General features: G+C 40.5%; 1 protein-coding gene across 2 annotated transcripts in view; it reads right to left on the bottom strand.

The window, feature by feature from the left end:
- Positions 1 to 12,421, bottom strand: part of B4GALT5 (beta-1,4-galactosyltransferase 5) — a 64,928-nt gene that overhangs the window by 40,103 nt on the left and 12,404 nt on the right. Inside the window, exons 1-2 of one of the 2 annotated variants that reach the window (XM_037877142.2) lie at positions 3,752 to 3,959; positions 3,486 to 3,566 (exon numbers count right to left, since the gene is read on the bottom strand). The exons of the other annotated variant lie outside the window; for it this stretch is intronic. Of the exons in view, the coding sequence (XP_037733070.1) occupies positions 3,486 to 3,492 (7 nt within the window). The 5' untranslated portion in view covers positions 3,493 to 3,566; positions 3,752 to 3,959. Of the gene's footprint in view, positions 1 to 3,485; positions 3,567 to 3,751; positions 3,960 to 12,421 lie in introns of those variants that run through there. 2 annotated transcript variants of the gene reach the window in all.

Genomic DNA, 12,421 nt, shown 5'->3' with positions numbered 1-12,421 from the left:
ATTCAGCCTCTAACTTCAACATCCACTCAAAGTGGTGCAGCAGCAGTCAAAAAAGCGAACAGAAGGTTGGAAACCATTAAGAAAAGGATAGATAAGATGACAGAAAATAGCATATTGCCTGTATATAAATCCATGGTACGCCCACATCTTGAAAACTGTGCGCAGATGTGGTCGCTCCATCTCAAAAATGGTATATTGGATTTGGAAAAGGTTCAGAAAAGGGCAACAAAAATGCTTAGGAGTATGGAACAGCTGCTGTATGAGGAGAGATAAATAAGACTGGGACTTTTCTGCTTGTAAAACAGATGACTAAGGTTTCAGAGTAGCAGCCATGTTAGTCTGTATCCGCAAAAAGAACAGGAGTACTTGTGGCATCTTAGAGACTAAGGGGGGATATGATAAAGGTCTATAAAATCATGACTGGTGTGGAGAAAGTAAATAAGGAAGTGTTATTTACTCCTTCTCATAACACAAGAACTAGGGGCCACCAAACAAAATTAATAGGCAGCAGGTTTAAAACAAAAAAAGGAAGTATTTTTAAACACACAACATGCAGTCCACCTGTGGAACTCCTTGCCAGAGGATGTTGTGAAGTCCACGACTATAACGGTTCAACAACGAACTAGATAAATTCATGGAGAATAGGTCCATCAATGGCTATTAGCCAGGATGGGCAGGGATGGTGTCCCTAACCTCTATTTGCCAGAAGCTGGGAATGGGCAACAGGGGATGAATCACTTGATTACCCGTTCTGTTCATTCCCTCTGGGGCACCTGGCATTGGCCACTGTCAGAAGACAGGATACTTGGCTAGATGGACCTCTGGTCTGACCCAGTATGGCTGTTCTTATATTCTTATGTTGTGGTTCATATGCAGTAACACTATTCCTATTTCACAGAAACATGTTTATTCCCTAAAAGCAATATAAAAATCTAAACAAAAAAATCTCCTTCCAAAGTGTCAAACCCTCATACTGGGGCTAAAGAGCTGAGACCCAACTGCAGCATGGAGCTCAAAATTTCATATAAGATTCTGATTTCAAGGCAGATGCAATTAACCTAGTAAACTTTAGTATAGCTTCAAGGCTCCTTTATGGTAATGGGACTTTAACTTTGTTTATCTTAACTGCACCTAATGACTCATCCTCCCCTTATTTACTTTAGTCATTGTGAAACATGGTGAAAAATGAAAAGGAGTACTTGTGGTACCTTAGAGACTAACAAATTTATTAGAGCATAAGCTTTGGTGAGCTACAGCTCACTTCATCAGATGCAGTAAAGTGAGCTGTAGCTCACGAAAGCTTATGCTCAAATAAATTGGTTAGTCTCTAAGGTGCAACAAGTACTCCTTTTCTTTTTACGGATACAGACTAACAGGGCTGCTACTCTGAAACCTGTCATGGTAAAAAATAAAAGTGACATTTCAATATGCATTTTTTTTCTAAACCTTTTCAGTCCTCCAGCTTGAAATTTGTTAAAAAGTTTCACTGTTGGATTCACACTACTTCCAATTTTTTTAAGGATTTATTTTATTTTTTAATCACATGGATGATTGTGCCAACAGCTTGGTGCCCCCTGTCAAAAAAAATGGGTCACTTATTTTTCACAATCTAATAGAAACTTGCTGTTGGGAAGACATTCCCCACAGAACATCAGAACTAAAACTGCAGAGTAAACCTATGACCCAAAACAATTTCAGACTTCTGGTCTACTTCACTACAGCAGATTTGCCTGTAAGCAAGGTCCACTATACTTATGGAAAGTTTAAAAAAAAAGTTTGGCTTCAAAACAAAAAATGCATTTAACAATGTATTGAGGTTAACAGACTAAGTTACTTCTAGATTTAAAATCAAATGATTGTGTCCCAATGCAGTTACAAAAATCATACAAAGTACCCAGATGCTGCATAAGATTTCAGAGGAATTCTTATTGTCTGACATTATTAAAAACTGCAACTCTGTAACAAAACTGCTGCAACTGCTATAACAGGAGAAAGATGCAACCTTGATGCTCTAGTACTAAACTTAAAAATAAAGGAAGGCTGTCCCCAGTTACCCCCTTTGCTAAAATGCAGTCAAATACTTTAGCTTGATAGCTAGTCTCAGAGCTGGCATTTTCAGGGATTTGATCCATTTCAAATAAGGCAATGAGCTTATCCCTTGATTAAACACATAGCATAATCCACCAAAATCTTGTTAGCTGAGAAGCAAGTCAATCGTCTTGCTAGTCATAGGTGGTGTTTTATTTTGCTGCCAGGAAAGCACTGAAGCCATCTTACTACTTGAAACTACACCTGAGAAAGTCACCTGCATATTACTGCAAAGGAGGAAGTGCTGAGCAAACAATTCTGAGCAGAGGTTTCAACGTTTACTGAAACACCACAATTCAGTGCATCTGCTCCAAGGAGGTTTAGATTGATTCAAGGCACTGGAGATTGTGGATGAAGTGAGCTGTAGCTCACGAAAGCTCATGCTCAAATAAATTGGTTAGTCTCTAAGGTGCCACAAGTACTCCTTTTCTTTTTGCGAATACAGACTAACACAGCTGTTACTCTGAAACCTGGATTTCTTTTATAATCCTACAAAATGTGATCTATGTCTGCAAGAGACAGCAGTCAACGAAAAGATTCAGATTCATCTCAGCACAGGCAACATAGATTGCCTATAGACTACTTCCTTCAGTGACTGGGGTCTCAATGGCTCTTTGGTGTCTCTTAGCTTGGTCAGCATTAGGGATTCCACTGTTTACCTCTTAGTTAGGATTTCCAACCGCTTCACTGAATACAATGCGGGGCAAAGGGGGACCACAATTTTATTGATAAAGAATGGGATTTTTATGGGCATGTAACTTTCAGCCTGATACTGTTCTCTTTCCAAGGAGAAACTAATCAATACAGAAAGCAGCTCGTATTTAATAGAGAGGAAAACTGAAAGCAAAAATTATGCATTTTTAAGATAATCATCAGTAAGGCCTGTTCTCCACGTAAAAGCTGTACTGGTAAAACTATGTTGGTTAGGGCTGTGATTTTTTTTAATCAAAATGGTCATATCACTAAAAGCCCTGGTATGGACACAGTTGAACCAGTATAAAGGTGCTTTATACCAGTGCAACATTCCCCTTCCTGTACATAAATAGCTATGATGTGTAAAACATCTTCATCCCAAAGACTGTGTTCACACTAGGAGAAGTGTACGGCTGTCTTGGTACAGTTAAAGCAGTTCAGCTTTCTAGTGTGGACAATGCCTAAGTCTTTCTCTTCTACCGCATTTACCAGAAACCCCAGGGATGCTGGTGTGCAAGCAGAGTTAGCTGACTCTTAGCTCCTCTTCCATGTTGTGAGGTGCATACAGGCTGAGGAGCAGGGAGACAGTCGACTCTGGGGATTCCAACTTCAGTCACAGACATTAAATAAATGATAAAACACAAACTCATAAAAGTCTGTTTTAAGCAATCTGACTAAAATCCCTCTCCCTCTCAGTTGCTTACCCTTCATTTCTTTGGCTCTTGTGAGGTCATCCTTTCAACAGTGCACCAGTTAGGGTCTTCCAAACTGGACAAGATGGGTTTCTACTGGTAAAAATAATCACAAATTCTCTCTTTTTAAGCTTCTAAAGAAATAAGGCACAAACCCTCTTTTTCCCCCTTGCAGGTCACTTGTAACATGTTTTTAGCATCTCTGTCCTTACAGTACAATTCTATTCTGAAGAGAGCTCCATGCTTCAGTAATTTCTGCAGCAATGAACTCAATTTACCTTCAAGAACCAAGCTGGGGTCTTTTCTTCTCACTCTTCACCAGCAAAAGTTCTGCAGGCCAAATTATGTCCTCTCTATCTGTCACGTAAAGCTAATATCTTCATTGGGGCTGCACAAGTTGTAATTGAGTGGAAATTAACAACCAACTCTATTGATCATGCATAAGAAGGGGCAAAATCCAGTTCACTGACAGTTGTGTTGGCTCAGAAGAACTAGCAGAAATAATAAAAAGATGACTCACAACAATGTTGTACTAAGTCAGCAGATAATGTATTGACGCATGCATCAGTACCTAACAGATCTGTTGACAAAGGTACAAATTTGTTTATAAATTAAAGTCTGAAAGTAGCTAAACAGGCACACAGAGAATTAAATACTTTCAAAATAAGCACAGTATATTTTTTGAGGCCTCAGATAAATGAAGTGTAAGTTTCCCATTCAAAAGAAGGCTCTATTCTCAGAACAGGCCTATTTAAAAGGAAATTGCTTTTGCACCAAAATGTTGTATATAAGGCATCTGTTCTCAGCCCTCAGTCTCCACTACAGAGTTTGCAAGCTGCCTTATGTCAACCTAACTCTAAGGCCTGGTCGACACTGTGGGGGGGGGGGACGGGACGGGACACGACAAATCGATCTAAGATACGTAACTTCAGCTACATGAATAACGTAGCTGAAGTCGATGTACTTAGATTTACTCACCATGGTGTCTTCACCACAGTGAGTCAACTGCTGCCGCTCCCCTGTCAACTCCGCCTGCGCCTCTCACCGAGGTGGAGTACCACAGTCGATGGGAGAGCGCTCGGGGGGTCGACTGCTGCCTGCCGATCCGGTGAGTGGGTAGTATAGACATACCCTAAGTGTCTACACTAAAATGCAGCTCTCATCGATGTAACTCGCCCTCTACCCTTACTTAACTCCCCTCCACGAGAGGCATAGTGCTTAAGTCAACGTAGTTAGGTCAACGCAATGTCAGTGTAGACATTGCATTGCTTACACTGACTGTTGTTGCCTTTCAGAAGCCATCCCACAATGCCCCAAACTGACAGTTAAATTGATGCAAGCACTCCTGGTGAGGACATGAACAGTTGACACATGGAGCGCAGCGTGGACATGCAAAGCAAGTTTAATTACTGTGGTAGCTGTAAGTCAAAGTTACTTAGGTCGACTTAATTTTGTAGTGTAGACTTGCCCTCAGGAATGTAACTGCATGCTAGGTATTTTTGCAGTGAAGTGTTTTGAATGGAAGACACACTTTAAAGTCTGAGGTCCTTTGAAATCTGAGGTCCTGAAGAGTCATACTCCTCCCTGCTTCTCAAATAGTTTTCCAAGTGTAAATATTGCAGCTACATAAATACTGCTCCCACGTTGCAGTAACCACACCCAGTTAACCTGAGTCTAATCATGTGAGCTGGGAAATGGAAATAAATCCAAGCTTCTATGCAGCATTATCAGTACTGATGCTGGTTAATGCTGTCAGCCAGACACTGACAGCTATTGAAAGGATTTAAATTTATTTAACAAAACTTAGTATATTATGTGGGTTTTGTTATCTCAATGACCTTGAAGAGCCCAGAAACTGACGAACAATCCTACAGATAGGTGTAAAGATAAACTTCAAAGGACAATTTTAAAACAAAGAAGGAGACAACTTGTATCTTTTAATCAGATACACCATAGCGGTTCTTCTTGAATACACTCGCCTACACAGTATGTAGGGCTCTCTAACCATCCGCTGGTGAGACAGCAATGTTCCTTCGGCATTTGTATCTCCAGCTGGAGTATCTAGAGAAGGGCTTCCTGCAGACTAACCCTGCATGATAAATGACTGCACTTCAGCACTGCAGAGGGATTTCACTACTTTGGAGACTGCTGCTATAACAGACTTCTCTGACTCAGTAGCTGAAAGGCACGCTGGGAAGGAAGCACCAAAAAAAAAAAAAAAAAAAGTCATGCATTATTAATACTGACTCTGGCAGCAAGGCGTGAGCTGGAAAAACACTGAAGAAAACATATGACTGCAGAACAAGACGACAAAGCTACATCCATTTAAGCATTTCACACCATCCTGTTTACATTTCCCATTCGGAATGTGGCTATATATTAGATACTTCAGTCTGGAGTCACACCCCCAGGGGAAAGGGATACATACTTATATCACCCAGCTTTTAGAGTTTCTGTCACAGTGCCTCTGATCAGCAGGTGACTGCACCTTTGCTGCGAGGGACCGTAGTACTTTATTTCCCCTAGATTATCTGGCTCAGCCTTGAAACTGAAAACACAGGAGTTGGCACTGGGTATGGCCCACTCCTTACATGTGGAGTCATGCTGCTTTGATTTGGGCTTTTCCCATTTTGATTTATGTCTGTTTTGACTATTTTAACTGCATTATGTGTCAGCATGGGGCACCATACAGTTATTTTCCTTAATTTGCCTTCTATTCCACTACTAAATCCCCTTCCAGGCTCATGACCCCCAGCTCTCCCTCCCAATCCTGCCCAAGAAGCCCATTATGTCATGAGCTTGAAGCACTGCTTTAGCCACACTGCAGACAGCTCTGTTTTGAACACTGACTAGTTTTATATACGGAGTAGTAGAGAGTTTATAGAAAAAAATCACATTTTCTTCTTCAAGGTCACACATTTCAGAGTAGCAGCTGTTTAGTCTGTATCCGTAAAAAGAAAAGGAGTACTTGTGGCACCTTAGAGACTAACAAATTTATCTGAGCATAAGCTTTCGTGAGCTACAGCTCACTTCACCGGATGCTATGCAACATATGCAAGACTGCCACTGAAAACTACAGGAACTTGTGGAAGAAATAATGCAGGTCAGCCCCAAATTTAGCATTGGCAATAAAATATTAGACAAAAATACCAGAAAGTTGGTTTGTTATTGGCCAGTTCAATACCCTCAGCTGTGGAAGAAAAAATATCAAACAAAAAACCACCAATCTTGATTTTGCTTTCAGTTCTCTCCAGATCCTAAAAATCCACAGGCATAGCGTCACAATAGATGGCAGATTATCAAAATTACCAAAGAGATGAGCAAAATACATCATCTGTACATTATTCGTATGCAAGAGGATGATAATATCAGCCAAAAGGCCCTAATGAAATAGCAGGTGCTGACATACATACAGGTGCTCCCATCACACACAGGGTGCATAAGCAGGACACAATAGCCACTTGACTACCCAGTGACTGCAGTTAGGGTTTTTATTGTTTTTGTTCTTCTATAGGTCTTGTACCTTTTTCCTAAGTGCTGTGTGTTAACACACACACTTTTCTTGCTTCACCCTACACCTAGACATTTAGCATGACAGGTGTTGACACACAGCAACACTACAGCAGGTTAGCACAGGAAGCAGTGAAGACAACTAATTCAATGCGGATACAAAGTTGTCACTGAAATGTCTATGTAAGCCACTGAGTCTTCCTAATTTTCATAGGGGCCCAAAAATCTCTTCTTGTAAGGAAAGAAATTCAGCTGCCTATTGACAGATTTAAACATTCAACAGAAGGGTCAAGAACATACTGTGGGGATGGCTACACTGTAATTAGACACTTGCGGATGGTCTGTGCCAGCTGACTCGGGCTCATGGGGTTTGGAGTAAAGAGCTGTTTAATTGCGGTGTTGACGTTTGGGCTCAGGCTCTCTTAACCCACCCACCTCACAGAGTCCCCAAACTCAGTTGGCATGGGCCAGTCAGTTTTTTACTTGTAGTGTAGACATATCCTAAGCTACAAAGACACTGGCAACAGCAAACAGATGGGGGTGTAATGCAACACCAGTATCCCCCAAAAATCTGTTTCGGTAGCACATGATAAATTATACTTGTATACTACGGGCTCCATAATCCAAATCACAACTGCTCAACTACTTGCCAGGAAGTTCCCCACCCACATAAAGAAAGAGCCACACTTCAAGACCTTTGTACAGACACAATCTCCACCTGAAGAAGGAAGAATAGTCCTCCCAGAAGAGGCATTTATTATGTAGTTTGGAATCACAATCTCCAGAGAGGAATTCAGTATAAAATTTTCAGTCATCCTAAAATTGTCCCGTAACTTTCATTCCACTGTATTGTTTGGTAATTTAGGCCTTTGTTTTTAGAGGATGTTTACAAATTCCTATAATTTGTATTTTTTTAAAATTTCAATCAAAATAGATCAATTTAATCATTCCCCAGCACTGATTTCAGCTCAGAAATTAACAGATTTACACAGCTAGTAGCTAACAAAAATCCAGAGAAAACCACTCTGTGCAAGCAAGTAGGGAACAAAAGTGACCTCCACAAACTTCAATAAGCAAGTCAAAAAAGGGGTGAAAAGTGAGAACAGTTTAGCACAACATACAAAATATCTCAAACTCCCCATCACCACAATTGGAACACACTGATTTCACAGACCTGGGAATGTTGGGAAACTTGTAACTTGACACAGATTGTGATGAGCAAAATGTAGATTTGGTCAGTCCAAGCAATAGTGTTTTGAAAGTTACGCAGATGCCCTGCTGGCCTCCAACCTGTTCCCTTCCAAAAGGCTAGCTGGGGAAGCTGACATTCCTCTGACTCAATAAGCTTTAACATGAGCTTGGAGTTGTAGACCTACCAAGAAGATGCAAACAGATAGCTATTTAAACATGGTTTTCTTGGAGATTGCTTGACCTACTGCACTAGTATCAAATTACTCAAGAGCTGGATGGATGTTCTCAGATCTTTAATCCTCTCCAGATGAAAAAAAGTTAAGCTGTTTTTGTGGATGGGCATGCAGGTGCAGCAAAAGCTTAGCAGGATGATTTATTAAGGTGGAATTCTGACACCACCTTTGGAAGGCCTGCAGGAGTCCACAGCAACACCTTAGGCTTATGATGTGTACTGCAGCATCACCCAAACCCTGAAACCTAAAGTATGTGCACCATGCATACTGAAGCTGCTGCCATGAAGCAAAAATCTAGAGAACAGCGTTTCAGAGTGATTCTAAAGGTGGCTCTCTCAGCTTTGAAAGGATCATGTTAAACTTCCCCAACTGTAGGCTGCCTAATGGAAGGTTTTAAAGCACAGCAAGACCCTCATGAACCGGATTACCACTTCCACAATGCTCAGAGATCCAACACTACACAAATTAACTCAAGGAAATAACATAATCCTGACAGGCTGCAGCTAAGGACAGATCTTTAACATCCACACATCCTCAGCTTAAGTGCCAGTGGAAAAAGGGCACATCAGTTCCAGGCAGCTTATCTACCTCAGAAAGATGAAACACTAAGATAATCATGGCAAGATTTGACTCTTATTTCACACAGATTGTAGGTGTTTTTAGACAGACTTAGACCTCTAAGACACATCCCACCAGGGGATTGGAACATGTGTTTTCAGCTTAAATTTAAATGACCACAAAAAGAAAAAACTGGAAATTCTCCACTACAACTGAAGTTAGGCCACAGTCTCTCTGCCTTTTGAATGCTATGCAGTAACTACACACTCCAGAGGCATTTCCTATGGGGACTGATTACATGTACAATCCTTTCATTGCTTCTGGGACTATTCCAGTAACAGATTATGATGCATATATGTATCTCCAGGGATACCTTGGTTGGGAAGTTACATCACACTTAAATTATTATTTGCATTATCATAGTGTCTAAGAGCCCATGTAAATAACCAGAATCCCATTATGTTAGGCACTAGAAAACAGACCAAAAAGACAGACCAAAAAGCTAGCAGGGGCAGACTTTTTACCTACAAAATAAAACAATTCGAGAAAGATCCAGGAATCCTATAATTTCTTGGAACTATAGCTTTCATGTAAAGTGTGCTAGTTCAACAAGTCCAAAAAAGGAACCATATAGACAACATCACCATCTTGACCCCAGTCAGAACTTGTGGAGTTTATTCTCCACTCTACCATATGTGCTCTTGGTAAACTCAATTTATCTTTTTGTGTTTCAATAGCCTACTGTAAAAATAAAGATAAGTTTCAGGATGTCTCTAAGGAAGGAATTACTTTACCATTCATGCATCCGATGAAGTGAGCTGTAGCTCACGAAAGCTTATGCTCAAATAAATTGGTTAGTCTCTAAGGTGCCATAAGTACTCCTTTTCTTTTTGCGAATACAGACTAACACGGCTGTTACTCTGAAATTTACCATTCATAAAATACTTTGAGCTCTTTATATGGAAGATGTTCAAGTATTATCACCACACAAATGCTTCACTGTTCAAAATATACTAGCCAGATGGAAAACCTGGTACAGAAACATCTCTCTTTCCAAGGAGCTCAGTCTAATCAGGAAGTTAGTTCTACACAGTGGCCTTTTATGAGTAAAATTGTTCAGTGACAATTATTTTTATCTTGCCCTTAGCAACCCTATTCCTCTATCAGAATACCTGTGTAAGCACTGTGCTTGGAGGAATAATCCATAAGAGATTCCATAAAACATCCGCTGGATCAAAATGCACGTAAATGTGTTACTATTGACATGTGTGGCCATCCCACCTCAAAAATCGCACCCACTCACTTCCATTCAGCAACTGACACCCTCAGCAATTTCAGACTGCTTAGCTCTTAAAGATTCATGCTGTGTTTGGAAGTTAAACTTTGCCTACATTACAGCACTGATATGGGAAAAGTTGCAACACACATACAGATCCCTATATATTTTCATCTCCCTTTCCCTTCTGACCTAGTCGCTAGGCAGTGTTTGCTTCAGATGCTGTCTGAGTTAATAATTAGTCCACCTGAAAAAGACAATGGGCTCAGGAAATAAGTCAGCAGCTGCCAGACCCTTTGTCTCCACAACTGTAGCCACCTGAGTTGTCTGGGACCCTCCAATCAACTGTTTAGCAACACCTCCAATCAGCTGTGGCTGGTGGGTGCTGAGCACCCACTATTTTTTTCCCCATGGGAGCTCAAGCCCTGTAGCACCCATGGAGTTAGTGCCTATGATCAATCTCCAGAGTTGAACTACTTGTGGTAGGCTGTTCATGGAGGATACAGAAAGTTGATTCCTCAATCCACTAGAGACAAAAACTGGCAGCATTCAGGAAGAAAAGTAATCCATGTTTGTTTAGTTTGGTTGGAGAGTGATTTGGCATGTTGCTAATTGTGAGCAACATTTAATTTCGGCATGTATCCCTGGATGGTATGATGGATTCAACCACTGTTTTGACATCATGACATTTCTACTGGATTATTCATTCATTTTGCAACTACCAGAGAGCCAAGCACAACCCTACAACTGGTTGGATCGTAGCAATGTTTGTGTCATACAAGGCTTTGCCCACTGCATATTGTTGTGATAAGGCTTTGATCCACTTAACTGATTTACAAGAAAAACCACCAAACAGGAAGTTACTGTGGCTTTCTCTATTAGCCTGCACAAATTCCACCTCATGGAGAGAATACAGCAAAGAACAACATAAGAATGGCCATACTGGGTCAGAGCAATGGTTCATCTAGCCCAGTATTCCGTCTTCCAACAGTGGCCAGTGCCAGATGCTTCAGAGGGAATGAACAGAACAGAGCAATTTATCGAATTATCCATCCTCTGTCCTCCAGTCCCAGCTTCTTCAAGTCAGAGGTTTAGGAACACCCGGAGTATGTGGCTGCACCTCTGACCATCTAGGTTAAAAGTCTATGATGGATCTATCCTCTATGAACTTACCTAATTCTGTTTTGAACCCAGATATACTTTTGGCCTTCACAACATCCCCTGGCAATGAGTTCCAGAGAGTGACTGTGCATTGTGTGAAGTAGTACTTCCTTATGTTTGTTTTAATCCTACTGTCTTCACTGGGGGACCCATGGCTCTTGTGTTTTGTGTATGGGGTAAATAACACTTCCTTACTCATTTTCTCTCCCTCATTCATGATTGTATAGTCCTTTATCATATCCCCTTTTTGTATCTCTTTTCCAAAATGAACTGTCCCTGCATTTCTAATCTCTCCTCATATGGAAGCAGTTCCATACCCCTAATCATTTTTTTGCCCTTCTGTGTACCTTTTCTAATTTTTTTTTTTTTTTGAGATGGGGCAATCAGAACTGCACACAGTATTCAAGGCATTGGTGTACCATGGAATTATATAGTGGCATTATATTTTCTGCTTTATCATCTATCCCTTTCCTAATGGTTCCTAACACTTAGTTTTTTTTTGACTGTCACTGCACATTGAAATGAACTATCCACAATGACTCCAAGATCTCTTTCTTGAGTGATAACAGCTAATTTAGAGCCCATTATTACAGGGTTTTCTGTTTTTGTAGCCCCTCTAATCTCCCTGAGCATTTCACAATCAGTTACCATCCTGATCAGGTCATCGGTAGTATATTCTTACTGCTATACACTTATTATTCAAGAATGGGATTTCTATCCATAGAGATTCTATGGTACAGTTTGATTCATTTAGATTTTTATTATATTTGACTCTTCTTTCCTACACATATTGTGCCATTCCCATACCAGCGTGACCTACTCTGTCATCCCCATATATTCTGTACATTGGTATCACACTGTTCACTGATCATCACCATTCCATCAGGTTTCTGTGATGCCTATTATAGCAATATCTTCATTTAATACCACGCTCTCAAGTTCACCCACCTTAGTATTTAGACTTCTAGCATTTGTATACAAGCACTTATAAAATCTGTCAATATTTAGTTGTCTATAAT

Source organism: Chelonia mydas, chromosome 13, assembly GCF_015237465.2.
Source record: "Chelonia mydas isolate rCheMyd1 chromosome 13, rCheMyd1.pri.v2, whole genome shotgun sequence".
NCBI lineage: Eukaryota > Metazoa > Chordata > Testudines > Cheloniidae > Chelonia > Chelonia mydas.
This window is presented reverse-complemented; position numbering and strand designations above follow the sequence as displayed.